Source organism: Phaseolus vulgaris, chromosome 1 (genome assembly GCF_000499845.2).
Source record: "Phaseolus vulgaris cultivar G19833 chromosome 1, P. vulgaris v2.0, whole genome shotgun sequence".
NCBI classification, from domain to species: domain Eukaryota; kingdom Viridiplantae; phylum Streptophyta; class Magnoliopsida; order Fabales; family Fabaceae; genus Phaseolus; species Phaseolus vulgaris.
Window position 1 is genome coordinate 25,190,812 of NC_023759.2, and position 26,369 is coordinate 25,217,180.

At 45.1% G+C, this 26,369-nt stretch overlaps 3 protein-coding genes and 1 long non-coding RNA gene across 4 annotated transcripts; 2 read left to right on the plus strand and 2 right to left on the minus strand.

Annotated features, from left to right (window-relative positions):
* Positions 1–541: 541 nt before the first annotated feature.
* Positions 542–5,944, plus strand: LOC137813803 (uncharacterized). Its single transcript, XR_011081510.1, has 3 exons — positions 542–708; positions 801–862; positions 5,805–5,944. It is a non-coding gene; the product is annotated as an uncharacterized lncRNA (long non-coding RNA).
* Positions 5,945–9,970: 4,026 nt separating this feature from the next.
* Positions 9,971–10,528, plus strand: LOC137815749 (uncharacterized). Its single transcript, XM_068618862.1, has one exon. The coding sequence runs from the start codon at positions 9,971–9,973 to the stop codon at positions 10,526–10,528; it is 558 nt and encodes a 185-aa protein (XP_068474963.1).
* A 6,249-nt stretch (positions 10,529–16,777) lies between these two features.
* On the minus strand, positions 16,778–17,194 carry LOC137815750 (uncharacterized). The gene has a single exon (XM_068618863.1). It carries the CDS (start codon positions 17,192–17,194, stop codon positions 16,778–16,780), a length of 417 nt encoding a protein of 138 aa, XP_068474964.1.
* Positions 17,195–24,602: 7,408 nt separating this feature from the next.
* On the minus strand, positions 24,603–25,412 carry LOC137815751 (uncharacterized). Its single transcript, XM_068618864.1, has one exon. It carries the CDS (start codon positions 25,410–25,412, stop codon positions 24,603–24,605), a length of 810 nt encoding a protein of 269 aa, XP_068474965.1.
* Positions 25,413–26,369: the final 957 nt, after the last annotated feature.

Genomic DNA, 26,369 nt, shown 5'->3' on the forward strand with positions numbered 1-26,369 from the left:
TCATCAATTTGGAAATTGTCAAATGCTGCCAAATTCCACCTCAGCCATTAAAATGTTATTTAATTAAAATGTCACTATATCTAACCTTTATGTTTTCTTGTCCAGTGGATACATGTCAAGGTTTTCCATGCTAGACCTCTTTCTGCTGTTAAAAAGTTGCAAAGGGTTAACTTAGTAACCTTTTGATATGGTACGTGTATGATTATTATAATACAAATTAGGTGAGATAATAAGATAGAAGCATAGCATGAGCAATGAGCATTAACTGAGGGAAAAAGGATATCATATGATGAGAACACGATATTGAGCAACAATTTGAATGGTGCAGGGAGGGGTTGAGAGCAGGTGTAGTGCTGGTGCATGTGTGTAAGCTTAAATCTTAGTGAGTTGGACAAGTAAAAGATAACAACAGAACAAGAATCCAGTATGCCATATGCTACAGTATATGTAGGTTACATAAGCCTAAAGGTATTCCATCCCAAAGGTAATCCTAAAACAAGTAATCCTAAAGGTATTATAATACAAATTACAAAGTCCACCCCTAACTGTACCTGAAACAAGTAATCCTAAAGGTATTCCATCTCCATTTCCCCATCCACCTCCATATGCACATCAAGAAGGTACTAAACATGCTCACATGCACCTCAATGACACCTCAGTCAAGTATTGAACGGGCTCCCCTTCCACTTCCAACTGCATATTAGCCAAGTAATTTGTGTTCACTTCTTTTTCAAATTTATTAATCACCACATTATTAGACACAATTGTTTTTTTTTTTCATTGAGTTGATTTATTTTCAGGAACCTTGAAATTCAGGATATGTTCACATCAATATGTAAATGTACCTGTATCACAATACCTGGTATATCATATGTATATTTGAAAAATATTATTAGTTTTTTATTATTTTTATGACTAAGAAGAAGTGATACTTTTTTTTATTCATTTTTCAAGGTTTCATTGGTTTTAGTTATTCATGGGCCTTGTTTTGTTTGAATGTTACCTTTTGATACATGGTTTTTTCAATTTTGTGGATGCAGTAGAAAAAAAAACTACATTGCATTGACAATACAAAAATACCAGTTAAAAAATAGTTTGAAAAAAAAATTAACAAATATGGCTGCAATATTATTAATAGAGTTTAGAACCAACATAAATTATGAAGATTAAAAATATTCAAAGGTTTGCTAATAAATGCCAACTCACAGGAACTCAATGTTCAAATTTAGTTAATATCAATCCTAGATGTAAGAATAGTGTATTTGTCTGTACTTAAGGCCAATGTCTAATGGAATGACCTTTCCAAGTTCTTAACGTTCAGACCCCACAACTTTGGGTAGAAAAAGATAAAATATAAATGAAGGATGGGATAAAATTTACTGGGTAAAGTGCAAAATCTCTTATTTTTTATTTTTATTTTTTTTATCAGCAATGAATAAATTAAATTAAGAGGGATACTTAGGGGTATCCCGTATACAAAAAAATCCCAAGATTACTCCTCCTTAACACATAGAACAAAAACCATAATTGGCTTAAACTACAACATAACAAACCCAAAAAAGGAGGAATAAAGCCTATAACTAGAACTACATACAACAACATCCAAATGAAAACCAAAGAAAAGCCCAAAAAAGGAGGAATAAAGCCTATAACTAGAACTACATACAACAACATCCAAATGAAAACCAAAGAAAAGCAGCATTACAGAATTGTATGTGGCAGCAACCATACCAAACCATATACAACAGCAAATTATGCAGCAATTAACAGAATAATACATACATAGAATCATATCCAGACAATTATGCAGCAAACCATTTCAAGCATCTACAGGATCAGCTATCTTCCAGTTCCATACAACATTACCTTTGACCCTGTAAATTCCTTTCCCAATTATCCAAATGGCAACCCAAGTTGTTGTTCCTGTAACTAAGGCAAAGAGTGTACCACCCTGGTGGTCGGGTGTGATGACGTGGCATCCTCCTACAGTATAGGCGTATTGACAAGGCGCCAGGTTGGCAGAAGAGAAGGAAGTCGGGGGGCTCGTGTAGTCGCCAGTTGTTATATTGGCGTGTTTCGATTTCCAGCTTACCAGAATCGGCGATCGCCAGGTTGAAGATGAAGTCGCCAGATGTAGATTCAGGCGACCTAGTCATTGGAGATCGCCAGAGCGAGCACATCGCCGAAGATGAAGGAGAAGCAGATTGTGAAGGCGGCCGGCGAGACCACAGGGAAGGTGTATGAAGGCCCCTAACTCGTCAGTTCCAGTAGAGATCGCACTCCTAAGTTAGCTATGCACTGGGCAGTACCATGCATAAGTAACTTAGCCAAAATGAGAGTAGAAGCAGCGCCAAGTCAGGGAGCCTCCAGATGATGGCACGTGTACAGTTGGATGTGAGCCACGTGTCCAAGTCTGTAACTGCCAGGAGAGAGAAAGCTACCAGGTATATAAGAGTTCTTAACAAACTTTCTGAGGTACGCACGTTCAGTTTATACACTTTACGCTTGCGAGTGATAGAGCTGACTGTGAGAGAGGATTTGCACGGTTCTTGTTCTCTTAGTTTTTGGTGATACCGTCACTGACTTGAGCGTTGGAGTGCGATCGGCCGCAGCGGCGCCGCTCTGTTTCTTTGCAGGTTCTTGAGGTAGATCCCGGAGAGGAACGGAAGTGAGAAGCGGTGCGCACGTCGATCCTTTGACGAGGCGGTTTCCAGCGTTCCGGTCAACAGGCAGGATCAAAGAGCAAACCCACAAATCCAAGCACATCATAGGAACGTTTAAACTCTTGCCAGTACCCTACTCCCGTGAAAACCTGATCCTCCAAGCTAAGCCAGAACCAGCTACTGCTGTTCCTGCCAAACTATAGCACAAAGCAGTGAATAGAGCATAACCACACCCATGACAGATTCAAAACAGAAAATCAAATCTATTCCAGCGTTTTTGCACTACAAAGATACTTCCTGGAATTCGCAGAGAGACAAAAAAGCATATGTGCTTCACGCTCCCTCCCCAGAGCATTAAAAACTGTACTACATACGACCTTGAAGGAATCCTATGACATCCCAAAACCTCCACAAAATTCTTCACCAAACTCACGCCAACAACACAGATACAACCTAGCAATACATGTGTTTAAGAATAACCTTCTGCATAAACCAAAACCGACTCCACTTGTCCGTAACCTCATTACTCCTTCTTACTAGCCCATACTTAAATGCCTCCCCTTCTTTTGTAGATTCCCTTACCACCCTCTGCCTCCAGAGTAAAACCCCACTAATTAATGCTTTTTAAGCAGACAAATGGATTAAGTAACCAATTCGTAAACGAATGAGAGTTATAAGAAGCTCTATACTTCATCCACAACCATGACTTAAGCTGTGCCATTTGCAGAATCTCTTCATCATCAACTACATCTTGTTTGAAAATAATTGCATTTCTTTGGTCCCAAATACACCTCACAATGGCAGCCCAAATACCTTTTAAGACCAAATTTTGGTTGAAACTAGCTTGAGGTATGTGGAAACTCAGAAAGTGATCTTTGAGGCTATTTTGTTGAACTAGCGTGATACCTAACCATTTAAGACATAAGGACCAGACCTGCTGTGCATAAGTACATTCTAGGGACAAATGCTGACAAGATTCCTCCTTCACTTCACATAGCACACAAGCTAGAGAACTCAGTTGTACTCCTCTTCTACTCAGCCCCTCCCTAGTTGGGAAACGCTTTAGCTTTCCAAAGGTATTCAAAAGCTGCATGGTAGGTACCCCCACGTCCAACAGATAAACTTTTATATGCTGCATTGACTGAGTACTTCTCCAGATTCTCTTCTCCCCAAACTCTAACATCATCCTTGTTTTGCTTTACATCAGCCCCCACTAGGTGTTGAGAAAAAATTTCTTCCAACTCCGATTCCCATTCAAATCTGTCACGTCTCCATCCTAACCTCCACTTCCAATCCAAGCCTTCCCACATCCCAACCTCTTCAACTTTTTGCTCATTATTTGCTGACAGAGAATACAATCTAGGGAACAAGGATTTAAGGCTTGTATCTTCAATCCACACATCTTCCCAAAATCTAACCTTATCTCCCCTACCTAGTACCCAATGAACCTCCTTTTGGAACCACCCTTCTCCACCTCCCTCCCTACACACCTTTACTAGATCTCTCCACCACCAAGATTGATATTTTACTGGTAAATGGGGACAATCTAGCTCCCCCCCATACTTGGATTCTAACACCTCCTTCCACTTCCCCTTGTCTTAAGACAAAAACCTTCATCTCCACTTTGCTAGGAGATCAACATTAAATTTTTTGATATCTTTTAGCCCCAACCCTCCCTCCTCTTTTGGATTACACAGGTCCTCCCAACTTACCCATGCAATGGGTCTCCTTTTCTTGCCCCACCCCTACAAGAACCTCCTTTGAATACTAATAATGCTTTTGTAGATGGACTCTGGCGCTTTGAAGATTGATAGGTAAAAGAGAGGTATTGCATTGAGAACGGACTTAATAACACACATCCTTCCTGCCAAAGATAAAAACTACCCCTTCCACACACTTAACCTTGTTTTGAGCTTGCTTAGTACAGGATCCCAAAACGATTTCTTCCTTGGATTCCCTCACACTTCGAATTCCAGGTATTTGAAGGGTGTTCCCATCAGATTACAATTCAAGAACTTGGAATAACAGAGAAGCTTGTTTGACTGCACATTCACACCTGCTAGCCTTGATTTGTGAAAGTTGATCTTCAAACCTGAAACTATCTCAAACCCTCTTAAAATGGATTTCATTATAACCACGTTACACCATGAATTTCCATATTTTATATTCGTTTTTATTTTACAATGCTAAATTAGTAAACATTATATAAAGTAATAATAAATTATAATAGAATATTGTTATGTATTTTAGCCTTGTACATACATTTTCTACATTAATAATTCAGTATCTATATTTTTATTATGAAAAAAATTATACCTATATAATATTATGAAACCTTGGAAAGTAAATAAAAAAAAGTTGAAAGAGTAGTAATGTATTAGTGTTAGGTGATAGAAGAAGAACATAGGGTATGAGAAAATAATCGGGATATTTTGGTTTAACATTTTTATTATTTGTCACCTACTTTTTTATATATACACTTCCTATTGGGGGTTTTCAAACAGCCGAAAATAACGGGGGTTTGAAAACCGTTGGGAATAGCGGGGGTTTTCAAAACTCCTGGGAATAACGGAGATTTTTAAAACCGTCGGGAATAGCAGGGGTTTTCAAACTACCAGGAATAGCAGGAGTTTTCAAACCTCCAGGAATAGCAGGAGTTTTCAAACCGCCGGTACGTCAGTAATCAGTTAGCGACGCTAGATTTTTCAAAAAAAAAACAAACTGCGGATAACACACTTAACGGGGGTTAAAACCATAATCGATAATGCCAAATATAACTTCGTTAAAAATGATTTTTTTTAGTAAATGTAGTGAATCTAACTTTTTTCCTCTAAACAACAAATAATAATTTATAATATCAAATATTACAAGGTTTTGTATTATATATATATATATATATATATAAAATACATTTACAAAATAGTATATATCACTATAAAATATTTATTTTTAGTGAAGATTTTTTAATGGAAGTTTTAATAACCTCCGATAAACGGAGGTTAAGTAAATAGCGTGTTTTATAAAGCTAAACCCAATTTTTTTAGTAATTTTAATTTTTTTCCCGCGTTTTCTTTGGTTTACACGTTGCCTTCACACAAACCCTTTTAAACCATTCTCCAAATTTTCAAAACCTAATTGCAGAGAACAGAGGAGGAACGGGCCAGAGGGTTTGCCTCAGAGAAGAAAAGAATCGTGTCGGCGAAGATCGGTGAGACTAAAAAGAAAGGGTGCGATCGTCGATAGTGGAGTCCTTTCGCGGTTGCGGCCTGTTCGGGATCCAAATTGACAAGTACGAGTTGAAGAAGCAGTTCACCATTTCGCAGTACCTGCGTTACGCAATGCGCGATTCCATTCGCCTTCAGGACCCCGCCGCCGGTGAGTCATCCTTCCTCCTCCCCTTCCAGCATACCGTAATGTAACTTGGGGTACTTCAGTTATTGCGTGGAAATTAATCACTATTTTGTGTTGTGGAAAGTCTAAACATAAAGCAGTGTTTTTGCAGCTGTGCTACAGCATATCTGGTTATTGAATTGAAAATGCGGTGTGCCAGGGAGTGAGAGTTGGCTTCACTGGTAGGTCTTAACACCATTGACAAACAGGTTTTGGATTTGATTCCCATTTCTGGTGGCATGCTTCTTCACCTTCGAATGAGAGGGAAACTTTCACAGGTGTTAGTCATTAATATATTTGTCACAAAACCTGTATGGCTGTTTTGGTTAAAATATGTGTAGGTTGATGAATTTGTTAAAAAGGCTTGCTGGAATGCTGATTTTCGTATCAAGAATCCCTCCTGAATTTGCCTTCTCTTTAAGTTTAACTTTGGGGTTTTGGCCATTAAAGAGTAATTTTCCATTGTGGGCGCAAAATGCCAACCTACACACACCGGTGGGGAAATGAGGAGATGGATATAACATCAGAAGATCATGTCATAAACTCTAGTGTAGAATAGTTTTTACATTTTTTTGTCAAAAGTAGCATAGTTTAATTCTTTTGTATTTTTGTTGAAACATGCAAAGTGGTATCTAAAATGCTAACCTAAGTTTAATTAGAGTTTCCTACTCCTAATTAAACTTAGGTCCAACCCCACATTTAGCCTAAGTGGAGCGTAAGGTTCTAGAACTCTTAGCACATGGAAGAATTCTAGAACCTACCTCACATGTGCTGAATTTAGGAGCCACCTTCCCATGTGCCAACATTTGTATTTCCCTCCAATTCTCTTTTCATTTTCAGCCCACTCTTGTTATATATAAAGGAGTTTGGGTCCTGTCAATTCAAGATTAATACATGAGTGAATTGCTGCCAAAATTGTGCTAATATCACTCTTTGCCCAAAACCTCCTAGGTTAGGCTTTTAATCTTCACAAATTCGCCCTTTCCAAGTAGAATTTGCCTCACCACTCTTAAATCCTACCTATCATGCACCTTCAAGGTCACAACCACTCTTAGGAGGACCTTGTTCCATCTCCAATCCGTGTAGCTTCCGCAATTCATCAACAAAATCGAAAATAGGAAGGCACAAATCCATCATTTGGTATCATGAGCTATGGTTCTACAAGAGCTAAGTGTCTTCTTTCATTTTTATGTTTGTGTTGTTCTTGTTTCCGTGTTGTTCTTCAATTCTTCATGTTGTCTTGCTGTTTTTTGCATTTTAATTTGATTTAGGTGCTGCTTGAAGAAATTCAATCGGTGCATTGTGTTCAAATTGTTCTTGAGCTTCTAATTTTCACATTTATGTAGGAATCTACATAGAATTGTTTTGCTGTTTTGTTTTTAGTTTGTTTGAGTCTTGTTTGCAATTCTATTCGGTTCATTATATGTTTCTTGAGTCATTTTAATTTATGAATCCAATTATGTTTTGTCTAAGTCATGTTTCTCCTAATTTGTCATCAATTCCATGTAGTGCTGAATTTGTTGATAATTTTGGTTTCTTGATTTGATTTGAGTCCAGATTTATAATTCTGTGTTTGTTGATCCTTTGGTGAATTTTTCTTTTAGTTTGAGTTCATATTTGTATGTTAGATCCATACAAATTCATATACATTCACTCCATTGTGTTTTTGAAGTTCTTCATTCTGTTTTTAAATTCCAGAATTAGGATTACTCTGTTTTTCAAATTCTGTGCTGGCTGTTTTTTTGTTATTAATTTCAAATACGTTGAAGAAAAATTATAAAAATATGGATCTATACAGTTTGATGTCTTATAAAATCAAGAAAAAAAGAATCAACTGAAAAGACAAAATAGAGAAAAAATGATAAATAAAACAAAAAAAGTGTGCACCCTGGCGCCAAAATACGGTAGTTGGATAATAATTTTGAAAGATTTATCACAATTATTTGGTGCATATTTTTGATGTGATTCCAGCGCCAAAAGTTTTCTAAGACCTTGAATCGTTTGTGGTTAAAATTTCAGAATCAAATTCAAAATAGCCAGATCAGCATAAATATTTTAAGTCACGCTTTGTGGACCTAAATTTTCCAGTAGTGCTGTTTTGGTTTTTCTAATCAATTCTAGTGCCTTTCTTTAGGTTCCATTTGTGTGCCATCCTTTGTTGAGTGTCTATTTTTATTGCTTGCCCAATATTATTCAAAACTCTTTCTAAGTTGTGTCATATAATTCAAATCCATTTGCTGTTGTTCTGTTTTAAAATTTGAATTGTTTCTTGCTTTCATTTCTTGACCTCTAAATTGTTGGTGGATAAATTCAATTGGTGCTTGTTAAGTGGAATTAACCTTGTGGTGAGTATATCCCTACTTAGTAGGTACTGTTTTGAAGATTTTAATTGACTAACCATAAGAGGTTAAGACAAGGAGCTGCAGCAAATACAAATACAAATACAAACACATACACTTTCTAGAACACAACAAGGAAGATCAATCACAAGCCAAGGAGTGCATAGTTTAGGAAATCTGAATTTTATTTTGTGTAATTCAATTTCTTTGTATTTCTTTGAGTTGTAATTACATTCAACTTAATTCATTAGTGGATTAATCACGTGTAGACGGTGAGTGTGTCTTTAATGGCTCCAACTGTCTAGAAGCCTCACCTTAGGAATCGTCTAGTTTAAAGCTTTGTAGTTAGCAATCTTTAATTTGTGCTTAGTTAATTGCTTTACTTTAATTACTTGATTTGCATTGTTTAATTGCTTTGCATTGTTTTCCTTTGCATAAAAATGGACTTTTCATTCCTAATTGTGATATAAGTAAATTACTTAGAAAAAGAATTGTGTGAAGTTTTGAGGGATAGGTTTTGGCAAGGAAAGACTTGGTACTTAAGAAGTCCTAGTGACTCACCTCTCTTTCCTGGAAAGCTACCTTCATTACTTTCCTTTTCTTTCTTAAGGTAAAATACTTTTAACACAAAGCTTTAGCCATGTCAACTCACTCTTCTAAATCTAGTAAAAGTGATATAAAGTCCATTAAAACTCTTTTAAAACAATTAGCCAAGGACTTTCAATCACTCTCATATAGACAATTGGAACATAAGGCACAAATCGAAGAGTTGAAAATGGCTAAAGAAAAGGATGAAAGCTCTCAAAAATCTAAAAAAATATATTCACATGCATCTAGTTCTCACAATCATGAATCTTTTGGGGAAGAAAGTCTTAGGATAAATGAATATTATCAACCACTCCCTAGGAGAACTAGAAGAGAAAGAAAAGAACAAGAAAGCCTAAGGAGGTTAGGGTAGATCTACCTTATTTCCATGGGAAAGAAAATGTAGAAACCTATCTAGATTGGGAAATGAAGGTAGAACAATTGTTTGCTTTCCATAGAGTGAGTGAGGAAAGAAAGGTACCCTTAGTCATCTTAAGTTTTCAAGGAAATGCTATGAATTGGTGGATTGCCCTAAAAAGAGAGAGACATCTCCCCTAGGACCCTCCCATTACATATTGGAATGACCTCAGGGGAGCCTTGAGATGTCGCCATATTCCCTCATCCTACAAAAGGAAGTCAATGGACAAACTCCAAGGACTTCATCAAAAAAATCTAAGTGTAGAAGAATATTGGCAAAAGATGGCGCTATATATAAAAAGGGCAGGGATTAACGAAGACAACCATACCACTATAGCTAGGTTTTTAAGTGGTCTCAAACTTGAGATAAGAAACAAAGTTGAACTTTTACCTTATAGAGATTTAAATGACTTGATTCAACTTAACATTAAAGTTGAAAAACAAATTGAGAAAACAATCAATTCAAAAACAAAGTTCATACTTTGTATCTTATGACACACTCAAGCTAGAATAAATCAATGTTTAGAATATCTTGGTAAAAGTCATTTAGCACCTTATTGTTCCAATGAAAGATCTATGATCTTAAGGGACAAAGGTGACCATAGTAGCCAAGAAAAACAAACTAGTGAGAGTGAAGAAAATGTAAAAATAGAAAATCAAAAGAAAGTTCTTATGGACCAATCTGAGGTGTGGGAAAAGAGTGTTCATTCCCACAAAGTCATTCAGAAAGAAGAAAAAATTGAAAATATACTTCTATCTGAACAACCTTTCGACCTCCTTTCTTGTAAAGGAACACTTGCATGCACTATCACACTTGCTGAAATTTGTGAGCTACCTCCTCAAGAGAAAACATTTTTAAAAGAATTTGTTGATATATTCCCTAAAGACAAAATTGAACTTACACCTTTTAGGGGTATAGAAAATCAAATAGATTTAGTTATAGGGGCTAATCTACCAAATAGACCAGCTTATGGAACTAATCATGACAAGACCAAGGAGATAGAATCACAATTTCGGGAAGTGTTGGAGAAGGGCTGTGTTCGAAAGAATCTAAGTCCTTGTGTTGTACCTATTCTTAGACGTGATAATATGCTTGATGAATTGCATGGGGTCCACTACATTCTTCAAAGTTAATCTTAAAAGTGAATATCACCAAATAAGAATCAAAGAGGGTGATGAGTTGAAAACTACTTTTAAGACTAAATTTGGACTATGTGAGTGGTTAGTGAAGCTTTTTGGAATCACTAAAGCACCTAGCACTTTCATGAGGCTTATGCATCAAGTCCTTAAGAATTGCATAGATAAATATGTAGTAGTTTATTTTGAGTATATACTAAGATATCACCCACAAGTGAAGGTCGAGTTATCTATCGGCATCTACAAAGATAAAATTTTATGTGATGTAGTGCCTAAAGAAACTTGTCATGTCTTATTGAGACGACCATTGCAAAGTGTTAAAAATTCCATGTTCAATGGTTGTACCAACGGGACTACCTTCACACATAAAAAAAAAAATTCATGAAGGAGAACTCATGGGCCAATTTGAAGTTAATAAAACTCTAAAGCTTTTAAAGGGAAAATTATTTTGGCCACCTATGAGGAAAGATGTTCAAAGACATTACCCTAGATGTATTTCTTATTTTAAAACTAACTCTAAGGCAATGTCTCATGAACTCCATGCTCCTTCACCTTTTGCAAGTGCTCCATGGGAAGACTGATAGAGATCAAATAATAGAGGATTTTACTAATGAAGGAAGAGGTCATTCACCCAAACATTTGAAGTTCTTCCTTCTAGTCTTCTAAAAAATTAAAGAAGAATTTAAATAAAGAGAGGACCAAGCCTAAAGCCAAAAGAAGACTACAAGCTATCAAGAATGGGCTTCAATTAATATCTCTCTTTATAGTTTCTTTTGTATAAATTTTGTTCCCGCCGGTTGACTGGAACCGTCTTTGCGCGTGGCTTGTCCTCGCGAGCTAGAGCACCTTCGTTCTGCTCCGTTTGTGAGTACCTGAAAAGAAGTGGACAAAGGGGCGCCCTCGCGGCCGTTTGCACTCTGACGATTAAGTCAGCTAGCGAGAAACATCAAAGGTGACACTCCTCCGTATCGAAACACCCTGAAGGGATGCTCTGAAGATGGTCGAAAATACTGAGTAGCTAGTACTATGTGCCCTAATTGTCTGTGCGCACAGTGGGTGCACCGTGAAACAACTAGAGTTTGTGGCTCTGTGTAAACTGTGAGAATTAGGTCAAAACTCGGATCCTTTTCAAACGTCTCGAGCCCTTTTTAAACACCTCCCGCATTTAAAGCGCGTTAAAGTGCATTGAAAGCGTATCAAAATGTTCCTCGAAACGTTCAAAACTTCAACTGAATTAACGCGTACCTTAGCGAACTGTTAGGAAAGCCTTGATGTTTTCAGTGCTTATTGCCACATGTTCTTCTAACTTGATCGCTGCTCTACGCAGAGTGCCTCACAGCGCCACAACCCAACTTAGGGTTATTCCATTGTGTGAGTCCTTTTTCCTCGAAGTGCCTCTGGCGCAGGGGGTGACTCCCTGGGTGCCAACTCATGCGCCCCAACCTCTAGTCATTTGCCCTGGGAATGTATCTACTTTACTCACGCACCACGCACCTGGTTCGCCCCTGGGTTTGGCCCTCTCATGGGTCGTATCTACCCTAGGGGTCTCCCTGAGGTGGCGTGGGTACTTCACGAGACAGGGTACTCCCTGCTGGTATTAGAACTATGGTCCTGAAACCACCTTTCTCTTCTCTTTGTTACTGTTTTGAGCTGTCGAGGCCCGAGGCCTCCTTGCGCTGTCGCCCCCTCCATGGTCTTTCCTACCTATGAGTATCAGGGGGGTAACACCGTCAATACCTTAGCCTGGCGATGCCTTAGCCTGGCGATGCCTTCTCTTGGCGACGCCTTAACAAGGCGACGCCTCGAGCGGTCAATCTGTTGACTTTCTTTCTTGGGTCCCTTGAGGGGTCCCACCACACGTTGACTTTGACTTTGACTTTGGTCAATGCCCTGGGGCGGTACACAAGCCCCCCAGTCTTGAGCTGATACTTGTTTCAGCAAAAAGACTAAGGCCTCGCCCTATCGTCCACGTGGCATTCTTGCTGATGTGACATTCTCTTGAGTAGTTGATGTGACACTCTCTGAGCGTCTGACGCGATGTTCACTGGGCCGAAGATGTGACGCTTTAAGTCGTATGCTAATCTCTCGACACGTGGCATGATCCTACAGCTGGGGACGAGTGTCGTTGGCGCTTCCAAGTTAACGTTATAACCTTTCGAAATCGCGCGCTCAAGGCATTGTTCCATTTGTTCTCTTCACATTCTACTCATTGTTCATCTTCTTCTCCAAAAGCTCTCTCTGCATTCTCTCTTCGCACTCCCAACCTTCATCCACCCGATCACCTAAAGGTACAGTTTTTCCTTTTCGACGACTCTTCCCCTCTACTATTTTGCACTTATAACTGCCTGGGACTGTTTATATTTTTGCATTTCTTGTGTTTTTCTCTTTTCCTCTACATTTCTTCGTTCTCCCCTCTTTTCTGGATTTCCCGTGTGGGTAGGGGTTTTCTTAGGGTTTCTTCCCCCTTTTCTTCCTGACCCCATTTGCTAAACCCTTTCTTTTCTTCATTCTTCAGTTTCTTCATCAATGGCGCGTACTAAAACAATGGCCAACCCTCCACCCCCCAAAGTCAACTATAGGGCCCTTTACCCCTGGGCTCTAGATGGGCTGCTCGACGAGTACTCGAGCTTGGTCTCCACAAAGGCCTGGAGGGATCACGTAGGAGAGTCGAGCGCCTACGACCATCGTGCCTTTGCGAAAAAGCACGACGACGACATAGCAGTGCTCCCTTGTACCCTAGGGGAGCCTGTATGTGGGGGGACGAGCGGGCCAATAATGGTGTCCCCTTCTTCTACTTTTACCAGGTGGTTTTCAAGCGCATAGGGATGCGCCTGCCCTTCTCCAGGTTCGAAAGGGAACTATTAACTGAAATCAACGTCGCCCCAGCCCAGCTACACCCCAACGGCTGGGCCTTTGTCAAAGCCTTTGACATCTTGTGCGGGTTCTTCGGACGCGCTCCCTCCGTCGACATCTTCCTTCATTTTTCGAAGTGAAGAAGCAAGGTAAAAGCCTCTGGGTGAGCTTCAACAGCATACCTGGAAGGGTCCTCCCGATCTTATTCTAACAATCCTTCAAGGGGTGGAAGGGCAAATTCTTCAAAGTTTGCTGTTCTGACTTTGACCCCTCCGCCCTCGACGGCTTGCCCTTGTATTGGGTGAAGGAGCCCAAATCCCTTGACGAGTTGCCCTCGAACGATCGAGAGGCTTGTCAAATTCTGACCAGCGCGGGGGCCTTCAACACTACCACCCTGATAAGCCTAGAGTACAACGCTGAGGCTCTAGCAAAATACATAAGTATGAGAGCCACCCTTATAACTCTTCCTTCACTACACTTGCTTGTTCTTACTTAGTGTAGGACTTATCTGCTTTCTTTGTATAATGTTTGACTTGTGCTTAACCCCTACTGCATTTATCTTCTTGGTGCAGATTCGAAGATGGATAGACAACGAAGGTTGAGGCTGGCTCATGTCCTGAAGTCCAAAGACGGGGCTTCGGCGAAGGAAGTTGGGGGGTCCCCCCTTCCAACCTCCAACGCCTCTCCATCTTCTCCCAATTCTCGCCCTCAACACACCACGACGCCATCAACTCCACCAGTCCAACTCTCTCCTAGTCAGCCTCCACACTCACCACCTCCCATTGCGGCCATGCCCCTCGCGCTGGTCGAGGCTGCTACTTCATCAACCCCCCTTGACAAAGGGAAAAGGGTAGTGGGGGTGGCCTCCGACGATGAAGACTCTGCTGGGGGGCAAGTCTTCAAACGAGAAAGAACTCAGCATGCCCCTCAGACAATCACTTCTACCACTTCCTCCTCGCATGGGGCTGAATCCTTGAGGGAGGACCCTCCAAGTGCCACTTCCCCCCCTTAACCAACGGCCCTGGAGGGTGGAATTGAAGCTGATTCCACGACAGTTCCACCACCTGCCCCAGAACTCCCCCTCCCAATGCAAGACTCACTGAGGGGCTTCTTGGGTAGTATGTCCTCGCACGGCCAAGCTGAAGGGCCCTAGAAGGAAAGCATCTACTATTACATGGGCGCCTTCATGTCTTGCGCCCACACCTGGCATGCGCAGGCCAAGGCTAAAGCTGTCGAAGCCTCTTCCTTCCAAGTGCTAGAGAGAGAGGTTGCCTCCCTGAAGGATGAGAAGGAGAGGTTGGCCACTCACTGGGGGCGTCAGGAGGATGGGTACAAGACCTCTCTGAGGGTGGCGCAAAAGGCGAAAGAGGAGGCTAACAAACGACTGCATGAGGTGCCGCAAGCCCATGCCGAACTCCTCAATTAGGTGGTGCCCCTCCGAGTGAAGGCCGCTGATTTGGAAGCAGCGCTGGAGACCTCAAAGGCGCAACAAAAGAAGCTTGAGAACCAGTGTGTGGATCGGGAGCAGACACTGGGAAAAACTGAGGTCGCACTTGCGGACAAGACTGATGAATGCTCCCGGTTAGCCAGTGAGAACGCCACCCTCCAAGCCAAGGTCCAAGAGTTGATGGCTGCTTTGGCCTCCAAAGACCAAGAAATGACCACTCAAGTCGCCAACTTCAAGGTTGCTGAGGAAAAGCTGGTCGCGGAGGCTGCCACTGGCTTCGCCGATGGGTTCGCAGAGGCTCTAGTCCAAGCGGCCTGTGCCAACCCGGGTATCGACGTCTCCGGGTGCAGCCCTCTGAATGAAGTGGTTGATGGCAAAATCGTGCCATTGGAGGCCTCTGAGGAGTAGCCCCTCTTTGTAACCATAGCCAACTTTCATTTATATCGATTTGTAATTCCAACTCTTGACTTGATTTGTTTTGAATGCTATTTAAACTTTTGTCTTTGCATCCTTGTTTGTTTTAACTTTCCTTGCATCTTTTGCTTCTGCTTCTTTTTCTTTATCAAAGGCACAATTGGTATTCACGTTCGATTCGTATCTTCATCGCTTCACCTTTGACTCTTTAGGTAGTACGTGACTTTCTCTCTTTCTCTTTCTTTCGGAGTCGTAGCACACACCCTTCTCTTGGTCTCTCCGCTTAGAACCTTGCTTGGCCTTCGTATCTGTAAGGAATCTTCCTCATGAGGGCGTTGCCTGCCTGGTCATTGCCCAAAGGCAAAGGAGGATTTTACCTTTGTGTATTTTTCTTGTCTCTGATAACTCATGCTTTTATGCTTCTCCTTCTTACTCTTTGAATTTCTTTTTCCCTCTGAATTTATAAAAATATTCAACCTGCTTTTTACTTACTTTTCTTGAGCCCCGAGGCACTTGTAGCCAAAGGCATTGCCGACTTCCTCATCGCTTTAGGAGGGGGTCTTTTTTTTTTTTTTTTTTTTTTTTTTTTTTTTTTTTTTCTGGCCTCGACATCGCTCAAGGGCGAGGGAGGACTTGATCTCTTCTATGGCCTCAACATCGCTCGAGGGCGAGGAGGACTTATCTTACCTATACTGGGTGTCCACGCTCGAGGAGAGACCTGCTCTGGGTGTCCTCAGCGTGTCTAAACACTTGGGACAAAAGTCGCGCTTTGGTGCCCTTGCCCGTGGAGAGGCCTATTACAACAACGTTGTATCGCCCATGGGGTGTCTAAACACCAGAGCAACTTAGCCCTTATCTCTTCGCGCTTGGTGCCCACGCCTGAGGAGGGCCCACTACAGCAGCGCCGTATCGTCCTCAGGGTGTCTGAAAGCACCAAGGCGAAGTGTCTAAACATCAGACGCTGGGGCTAGCTGTTCCAACCTGAGGAGGGGGTGTCCCGACGGAATCCCTTAACCCCTGCTCAGGGACTAGGCACCTAGGTTTTAGCTTACGTCTAACGTCTGATACCGGGGCTAGCTGTTCATACCTGAGGAGGGGGCGTCCCGAATGAATCCCTTAACCCCTGCTCAAGGACTAGGCACCCGGGTTTTAACTTATATCTAATATCTGATACCGGGGCCAGCTATTCATACCTGAGGAGGGGGCGTCCCGAAGAAATCCCTTAACCCCTGCTCAAGGACTAGGCACCCGGATTTTAACTTTTACTCAACATACCTGTTATCTTGCTCTGAACTTGATCTTCACTCCTTAATTTGGCGATGTTTCGTCTTGGCGATGCCTCATCTTGGCGATGCCTTGTCTTGGCGACGCCTGGCGTAGCCTTGAGTCTTTGTCTTTTGTTTCTTTAATATTTGATATTACATGAGAGGGAAAAACTAAGGCAGAAATATCCTAAACTTCTCTTTTCTTTATTTGGGTGACCTCATTAAAAATCCCCCGGGAGGGAAAAAAAGTTCCCCCTTTACAAAATTTCAACTGAAATAAAACTTTAAATTCGCCGCATTCCAACTACGTGGGATGGGGCCTCCTTCTAGAGTCTCTAACTTATATGAACCATTCCCCTTGGCTTTGATTACTCTGAACGACCCAGTCCAATTGGGAGACAACTTGTTTTCCAACTCGTAAGGATGAGCCTTCCTCATGACCAGATCACCAACCTGGAATTGTCGCAGCTTCACCTTAGAGCTGTACTGACGCTCCACTCTTCTCTTTACAGCCTCAACCTTTATTCTCGCCTCTTCTCTAGTTTCGTCTATCAAATCCAGGTTCACTTTTCTTTCTTCATTGGATTCTTCTGCCATGAAACCTAGGAAACAAGGCAAACTCTCGTGGATCTCCACTGGGATCATGGCGTCTGACCCATATACTAGGCTGAAAGGCGTCTCCATGGTGGAAGATTGAGGTGTGGTGTGGTAAGCCCATACGATCCTTAGTACTTCTTCTGCCCACGCCCTTTTAGCCTTCTCTAATCTGCGTTTCAAACCCCTCAACAAAACTCTATTCGCTGACTCGACCTGCCCATTCGTCTGGGGGTGTTCGACTGATGCAAACACCTGCTTGATTCCTACTTCTGTACACAACTTCCCCAACTGTTGGCTCGCGAACTGGGTGCCATTATCGATTCCGCTGCTTAATAACTTCCTGGGACTGTTTAAATTTCTGCATTTTAGGGTTTCTCTAGTTTTTCTCTGTTCCTCTGTTTTCTGGGTTTCTTCGAATCTTCTGTCTTTCTGGTTTTACTGAGTTACACCATTGCCTTCTTCTGAACCTTCATTTTCTTCCTTTCTTTTCTTGCTTTTTTTAGCTTTCTTCGAGATGGTTCGAATGAAAACCACATCCAATTCTCCTCCCAGCGAAGATTACAAAGCCCTCTACCCTTGGGCTTCCGCTGAACTCCTCTCCGAGACCTCCACCCTCACCTCCAATGAGGACGAGAGGAAGCACCGGGACGAAGAGCCAGATTGTAAAGGACGAGTGTTTGAGAGGGAGAGTGACGCGTACGTCTCGGTTCGTCCCTGTGCGAAGGGCGAACCCATGTGCACTGATGATCGTGCCAACGAAGGAAAGCCCTTCTTCTTCCTTTACTCTACCGTTTTTAAACGGATCAAGCTTCGTCTCCCACACACTGGCTTCAAAAGAGCCTTGCTGACGGAGATTAACGTGGCCCCTCCCCAGCTGCATCCCAACAGCTGGGCCTTCATGAGGGCATTCACCATATTGTGCAACTACTTCAGGCACCCTCCCTCCGTCGACGTCTTTCTTCATTTCTTCGAGGCTAAGAGCCCCGGGAAGAACCTGTGGGTGAGCTTCAGCGGCGTTGCACCAAATGGAGGCGAGAGCCTCACCCTGCAACAGATCATGGAAACGATGTAGGTCCTTCAAGAAGCGGTGGCGGCATCAAGAGCGGATCAAGAACGCATCCAGATTGATCTGGAAGCGTCGCAAGCAAGAAACGAAGAATTGCGCAGAACCAATGAGAAATTGCACAGGGATTTGCGGAATCAGGCCGGGAAACGTGAGGTGGAAGAGCAAGAACCTGCCACATCACCCAGGGATTTCCCAATGCCATTCTCACAAGTGATCATGGATGTCGTGATACCAGTCACGTTCGTGGAGCCAAAAGCCACCTTCATAGGTGTAGAGGACCCAAAGGCTCATCTCACGGCCTTCCTCACACATATGATGTTAGTTGGGGGCTCTGACGTGGTGCGTTGCAAGCTGTTCATGAGCATGCTGGTTCATGAGCACAGCGCCTCCTTGATGGCCACGTGACGTTGTTTGCACAACTTTCTAAGTTGTTCAGAGAACAGTATATAGCCAATTGGGCTCCCCCACCAATTTCTTATGATCTTTTCAATGTAAGGCAATATCAGGGAGAGTCCCTGAAGGAGTTCCTCAATCGTTTTGGGGAACAGGTGGTGAAGTTGAACACCAAGGACGAGACCATGATGGTACACGCGTTCAGGAAGGGGATCGTGTTGGGACCCTTCAGTGAATCGCTCATCAGGAACCACCCCAAGACTTTCGACGAGATTAGGCGTCGAGCGGTGGCCCATATTGTCGCAGATAGAGAGGTCAACGAGAAACGCACATGCGTTGCTCCCTCGCGCCCGCGAGCACCAAGTCGACCTCAGCCCCTGAGAGTGCATGAGGCAACGACGGAGAAGAGGGCCCCAACGAAGCAGCAGCCCTACGATCCCAGGAAGCCCCAAACTAGGGGGCGCACAGGGGAGAACGTGCCACTGAGGCACAACTTCGTGGTAGAGGCAAAGGAACAACCTCTGGGTGACCTTCAGTAACATTCCCGGCAGAGTTCTCCTGACTCCCTTCCAAAACTCCTTCACTGGGTGGAAGGGTAGGTTTTTCAAAGTCTGTTGCTCTGATCTCGTGCCCTCCGCCCTAGATGGTTTTCCACTGTACTAGGTGAGGGAGACGAGAGCCCTCAAGTCCAAACCCTTCAAGAAACTAACCCCGAACAACCAGGTGGTGTGCCGGATCCTAGCTGAGGCGGGGGGTTTTGACTCCGCCACCTTGTTGAGTTTGGAGTTCAACGCCGGAACCCTAGAGAAGTATATATGTACGAGGGATTGCGTTAGAAACTTCCGCTTGCGATCCTCTCTAAATCTTTGCATGTCTTGCCTCGTGGTGTCTTTACCATGTTTGTTTCCCTTGGTGCAGGTTCGAAGATAAACCAGCAACGGAGGTCACAACTTACCCGGGCCCTGCGGGGTGAGAGCGGAGCTTCGTCCTCCTCCCATCCCGACTCTGGAAGCCACTGAAGAGTGGTTTGTTTGTATTCTTTGTATGAGCACAGGGCATGTAATGTTTGCCCCCATTCGCCTTACTCCCATTTATCTCGAACACTACTTGTAAATTTGACTCTACTGTACCATGCTTGGTTTCTGTAACGCCGCTTTACTTTTGCACACGTTTGTCATATACTGTGCGTATTTTCTCCGTTGTGTTTCTTGGCGACGCCTACGCTTGGGCGACGCCTTCTACATTGGCGACGCCTTCTTTCTTGGCGACACGTGTTTTGCGACGCCTGTCGCCACTTCGAACGGGAAAAAGATAAAGACTGAAACCAAGGCAAGGTTTTTCTCGAAGTTCTTTTTCTTTTTATTTGGGTGACCTCGTTAAAAAACCCCGAAAGGGAAAAAGAGTGTCCCCTTCAACAAGATTGTTACATGTGTGCTTACATAAGTCAACTAAAATAAAACTTCAAGTTGGCTGCATTCCAGCTACACGGAATGGGACCCCCCTCCAAGGTCTCTAGGTTGTACGAACCATTGCCCTTAGCCTCGGTAACTCTGAAGGGTCCGGTTCACTTGGGAGACAACTTATTTTCCAGCTCGTATGGGTGAGCCTTCCTCATAACTAGGTCGCCAATCTGAAACTGCCGTGGCTTCACTTTAGAGTTATATTGTCGCTCTACTCTTCTCTTTACTGCTTCAGCCTTTATTCTGGCCTCCTCCCTGGCTTCGTCTAGTAGGTCCAGGTTCACCCGCCTTTCTTCGTTGGATTCCTCAGCCATGAAATTTTGGAAGCGTGGCGAGCTTTCGTGTATCTTGACTGGGATCATGGCATCCGACCCATACACTAAGCTGAAAGGCGTCTCCATGGTGGAAGATTGGGGCGTGGTGTGGTATGCCCATACTATCCTTGGCACTTCCTCCGCCCACGCTCCTTTGGCCTTTTCTAGCCTTCTCTTTAACCCTCTCAGCAAAACTCTATTCGCTGACTCTACCTGCCCGTTAGTCTGGGGGTGTTCGACTAATGCGAACACTTGCTTGATGCCTAACTCCGCACACAGGTTTCTCAACTGCTGGCTGGCGAACTGGGTTCCATTGTCGGATATTAGCCGCCTAGGCACGCCAAAACGACACACAATGTTCTTCCAAACAAAGTGTTGCACCTTGTGTGCAGTAATCTGGGCCACGGGCTCCGCCTCTATCCACTTGGAGAAGTACTCAATGACAACGATCAAGTACTTCATCTGCCTTATCGCCAATGGGAATGGACCTAGGATGTCGATCCCCCACGTATGGAAAGGCCACGGGCTGTATATGGATCGCAGCTCTTCTGGCGGCGCCTTGTGCTAGTCAACGTGTTTTTGACATTGCTTGCAACGCTGGGCGTGTCGCACGCAATCTTCCTTTACTGTTGGCCAATAGAAACCTGCGCGTACCACCTTAGAGGCTAAGGACCTTCCCCCTACGTGACTCCCACAAATGCCTTCGTGGAGCTCCGCCATTATTCTGGTACACTCGTCGCCACTTACGCATGTTAAGAGAGGGTGGGTGAACCCGTGCCTGAACAATACTCCGTCCACCAGAGTGTATCTTGCGGCATTCCTCTTAACCTTCTTACCCTCTTCAAGCTCCGCTGGGAGAGCCCCATCCGCCAGATACCGTCTGTATGGCGTCATCCAGGTGTCTCCCACGGCTAAAGCACATATCTGTGCGTGCCTTCCTCCTTCGGGCGTATCCGCGTATGTGCTAATGTGGGGTGTTTTCACCGTATCTTGAGTCAAAAAACGATGACTCCTAGGCCTCCCTCTTGTTGTACAAATATGGAGGACGTCCACCCTGTTATCTTCCACGAATTTACGCGGAGTTTTGAGTGTCTCTTGGATTACTGTCCTCTGCCTACCCCCTTGCCTGAGCTGGCTAGCTTGGCCAGCAGGTCAGCTCTGGCATTTTGTTCTCGTGGGACATGTATTAACTCAAGAGCGCTAAAGGCTCCCTTCAGCAGTTGGACGTACCTCAAATACGCCGCCATCTGTGGGTCTTTCGCTTGGAACTCACCCGATACTTGCCCAGTAATCAACTGGGAATCACTTTTCACCAAGATGTTCTGCGCGCCCATCTCTTTAGCTAGGAGCATTCCTGCAATCAGGGCTTCGTATTCAGCCTGATTATTACTCGCCTTAAAGGCGAAGCGCAGAGCCTGCTCAATCAGCACACCATTGGGTCCCTCCAAGACTATCCCCGCACCACTTCCTTGCTGGTTGGAGGAGCCGTCAACCGAGAGCAACCATTGTGAGCCCGCCTCCACCTCTTGTTCACCTCCGGGCGAGAGTTCTGCCACAAAATCTGCGTACACCTACCCTTTGATGGATCCTCTGGGCTCATACTGGATGTCAAACTCCGACAACTCTACCGCCCAGCGCACCTTTCTTCCAGCTACATCAAGCTTCTGCAACACCTTCTGTATAGGGAGGTTCGTCATCACCACCACTGTAAAGCTGTGGAAGTAATGGCGGAACCTCCTGGCCGAAAATACCACGGCCAACGCTACCTTCTCCAGCGCCTGGTATCTTGTCTCCGCGCCTTGTAAGGCCTTGCTCACAAAATAGATGGCCTTTTGAATCTGGTCCTGCTCCTGGACCAGCACAGAGCTGATAGCTCGCTCTGTCACCGCGAAGTACAGCCGGAGGGGCACACCTGCTACCGCTTTGCAAAGGACCAGTGGCGTCGCCAAGTACTCTTTCAACTTTATGAAGGCCGCTTCGCATTCGTCAGTCCAGGCGAAGCGACTATTCCTTTTAAGGCACTGGAAATACGGGTGCCCCTTCTCTCCTCCAGCAGAGACAAACCTTGATAGTGCCGCCATACGCCCTGCCAGCTGCTGTACTTCCTTTACTAACGTCGGGCTTCGCATGGCGATGATTGTTGCACATTTGTCAGGGTTCGCCTCTATTCCCCTCTCCGTGAGCATGAAACCTAGGAACTTACCGGCCTCTACCCCGAATACACACTTCTCGGGGTTTAGCTAGAGGCGGTACTTGGATATAGTGACGAACAACTCCTCTAGGTCCGCCACGTGCTGTGCCCTATCCTTCAACGCTACTACCATATCATCCACGTAGGCGTACACATTCCTCCCTAAAATGGGCGCTAGGACCTTGTCCATCAGCCGCTGGTAGGTGGCGCCTGCGTTTTTCAGCCCAAAAGGCATCACCTTGTAACAGTAACTGCTGGTCTCCGTCATGAACGCAGTTTTACTCTCATCTCGCGGGTGCATTTTTATCTGGTTGTATCCCGAGAATGCATCCAAAAAGCTAAGTACATTGGAACCGGAGGCGCTGTCCACCAACGCGTCGATGCTGGGTAGTGAGTACGAGTCCTTCGGGCACGCTTTATTTAAGTCTGTGAAGTCCACGCACATCCTCCACTTCCCATTCGCTTTCTTCAGCAGGACGACGTTGGCTAGCCACTCAGGGTATTGAATCTCCCTGACGTGACCAGCACTCAGCAGCTTCTGCGTTTCTTCCCTTATCACCAGCTGCCTTTCTTCATTAAATTTTCTCCTTCTTTGGCGCACGGGGCGGATCGTGGCGTCCATGCTAAGGTGATGACATAGGAAATCAGGGTCGATGCCGGGCATATCCGAGGCAGACCATGCGAAAGCATCTAAATGGCGTGAAATTATCTCTGCCACCTCCTCCTGTTCCTCTTGGCTCAGCAAACGCCCTAGCTTGAACGTTTTGCCGCCAATCTCCCTTTCCACCACGTTAGCCGCCTCCTGATCCCTGTTATTATCCTGAACGGGCGCCGCCTCTTCCACAGGCGCTGCGTCGTCAGGGCCCTCCTCCATGAGTGTATCTGCCTCGAGCGTCGCCCTCACGGGTGTGGCCTCGTCAGGCGTTGACCCAGCGGGCGTCGCCTCAATCATCGTCGTGTCTGCACTTGGCGGACGCTCAAACACCATGAACACGCCCCTCTTTGTTTTCAGGCTGTTCTCATAACATTTCCGCGCTTCCTCCTGATCCGACATGATGACTATTACCTTGCTGCTGAGGTCTGGCAGCTTCATCTTCATATGGCGCGTGGAGGCTACTGCATTCAGCCTATTCAACGCCGGTCTGCCCAGCAAAATGTTGTAGGCGGAGTTGGCGTTTACGACCAGGTACCGGATGCTTTCGGTACGCGAGGCCTCTCCATCTGTGAACGTTGTCCTCAGCTCCAAGTAGCCTCGGACTTCCACCTGGTTATCCGCAAACCCATATAGGCACCCTGTGTAGGGCCTCAGAAGGTCGGGAGACAACCGCAACTTGTTGAATGTCGACCAGAACATGACGTCTGCAGAACTTCCCTGGTCGACTAGAACCCTGTGCACTTTTCTTCCAGCTGTGACAACCGAAATGACCACGGGGTCATTGTCGTGCGGCACGACATCTCGCAGATCCGCCCTCGTGAACACGAGGTCCGACTCACACGGATCACCTGAGATTCTCTTCTCAATCGAGTTGACCCCCCTCGCGTATTTCTTTCGCTGGGAGGCGGTGGGTCCTTCGCCGGAAAAACCTCCAGCAATGGTGTGGACCTCGCCAAGAACAGGCATCTCGTGCGCTTGTTCTTCCGTTGGCACCGACAGGACGGCGGTCGCGGCGGGTTTTGCGACATAATCCTTCAGAAACCCGCTTCTCACCAGCTCATCTAGCTGGTAACCCAGCGACAGGCAGTTGTCGATGTGATGACCGAAAGCCTCGTGGAACTCACACCAAGAGTCTTTCCGAGGCCCTAACACCTTATCAGTCTTCGCCGGTCGCCTCAACCTATCGGCTATGTTAGGCACGGCGATCAGGTCCTTCAACTCCACCACAAAGTTGTATCTCGCCGGCCTCGCCCTCTCTCTGGCCGGGCGATCGCCTCCTACTGGACCCCGGGGCTGGGGTTTTCTGGTCTCATAGGGGCATCTCCCCTCCGGCTTCTTCCTCCCCGTCGTGGTCTCGTTGACCCTGACGGGCTGAGTCCGCGTCTGCGCCCTCGGGCGGGAGGGCACAACGCTGGTTCACTTCTCGCACACCTCTCCTTCGGAGGCGATATGTTCCACTGCCCGACGCAGTATTTCAGCAAAAGACCTTGGGCGATTGCGAATAATAGATTCGCAAAAAGGGCCGGGACACACGCCTTTCCTGAAGGCGTACACAATCATAGGCTCCTCCGACGTACCAACTTTTACCACTTGGGCCCCAAAACGGTTGATGTACTCCTTCAAGGTCTCCCCTTGATACTGTTTTACATCAAACAAGTCGTGGGAAACTGGCGGCGGGGCTCTGTTCGCAAGGTATTGCTCTCTGAACAGGTGTGACAACTGCTGAAAGGAGGTGATATGGCCGTTAGGAAGGCTGATAAACCAATCCATCGCCATCCTTGTTAAGGTGCTCATGAAGAGCTTGCATCTTGCGGCGTCGGAGCCGCCTACTAACACCATCTGCGTGTGGAATGCCGTGAGATGCACCTCAGGATCCTCCATCCCGGTGAAAATCGCCTTGGGCCCTGCGAAGGTGTTGGGGATCACTGCATCTAGGATCTCCTGCGAGAAGGGAGTGGAAAACTCCCTTGGTGGGGTGAGATGCTCCATCTCATCTTGTTCGCGTTGCCCCTGGTTGTTCCTCAGACCCCGGCGCAACTCCTCATTTACACGACGGAGCTCTTCGTTCCTCACATGCGAGGCTTCGAGATCCGCCTGCATGCGTTCTTGTTCCATCTTCGACTCCGCCATATCATCCTGCAACCCCCGCATTATCTTCATAACCTGCTGCATGGACATTTCCTCACTCACAGCGCGTGCGGTACCTTGTCTAGTGGTAGCCCTCATCTTCGCTGTTTCCTCCAACTTCTGCTAACGTTATAGTGGCTTGATAGGTCTTCGTTGCTTGTGATGGGATTGATGTTTTAAATCGGCCCCATGGTGGGCGCCAAATGTTCCGGCCGGTTGACCTGGGGCATCTTTGTGCGCAACCTCACCCGTCAGCTAGGGACTCCTTCCCACTGGTTACCTGTGGATTCCTACAAAGAAGGACAAAAGGGCGCCCTAGCGACCGTTTGCACTCCGACGCTCAAGTCAGCTAGCAAGAAACACCAAAACTATGCAGCTCCGTATCGGAGCACCGTGAATGGCACTCTGAAGGTGGTCAAAAGAAACTGTCTCTAGTGTCTATTTTCTCCCTCTGGCAAACAACCTCTCTCTCTCTAGTCCCTTGTCCGTAATCTCAAGACTCGAGCAAGCAACTAGAGCGTACTCTCGGAAAGTCTGCCAAAAGTCCGAACCCCGTTTCCAACATTCAAGGCGCTATTTAAGCTACTCCAGCATTCAAAGCGCCTTAAAGCGCATTTAATTATAAAACGTTCAGCGCGTTTAAGACGTTTAAACCGCTTGGGAGCATTTATAGTACCTTAAACGCTCGAAACGGAAACTGTATTAAATAACTTTAATTACCTTGTACCTGACAAAATGGCGTTTCTATTCTGACTTGGCTGCTGTACACGTGGAGGGCCTCACAGCGCCGTGACCCCATCTGGGGGTATTTCCTCGTGTGAGTCCTCCTACCTGGGAGTGCATCTGCGCAAGGGGTGACCCTTTGGGTGCCAACTCATTCCCCCAAACATCTAGTCACTCACTTTGAGAGCGTATCTACCTTTCTCTCGTACCCTGCACCTGGCTACCCTGGGCGTGACCCTCCTCATGAATCGTATCTATCCCAAGGGCGTCTCTGGGGCAGCAGAGGCACTTCACGAGTCAGATTGCTCTACACTGGCGCTATTACTATGGCCT

What these genes read in the sequence shown, in the direction of transcription:
- LOC137815749 (XM_068618862.1), top strand. Translation starts at nt 9,971, where the DNA reads ATGATCTTAAGGGACAAAGGTGACCATAGTAGCCAAGAAAAACAAACT.
- LOC137815750 (XM_068618863.1), bottom strand. Translation starts at nt 17,194, where the DNA reads ATGGAGACGCCTTTCAGCCTAGTATATGGGTCAGACGCCATGATCCCA.
- LOC137815751 (XM_068618864.1), bottom strand. Translation starts at nt 25,412, where the DNA reads ATGAGGGCTACCACTAGACAAGGTACCGCACGCGCTGTGAGTGAGGAA.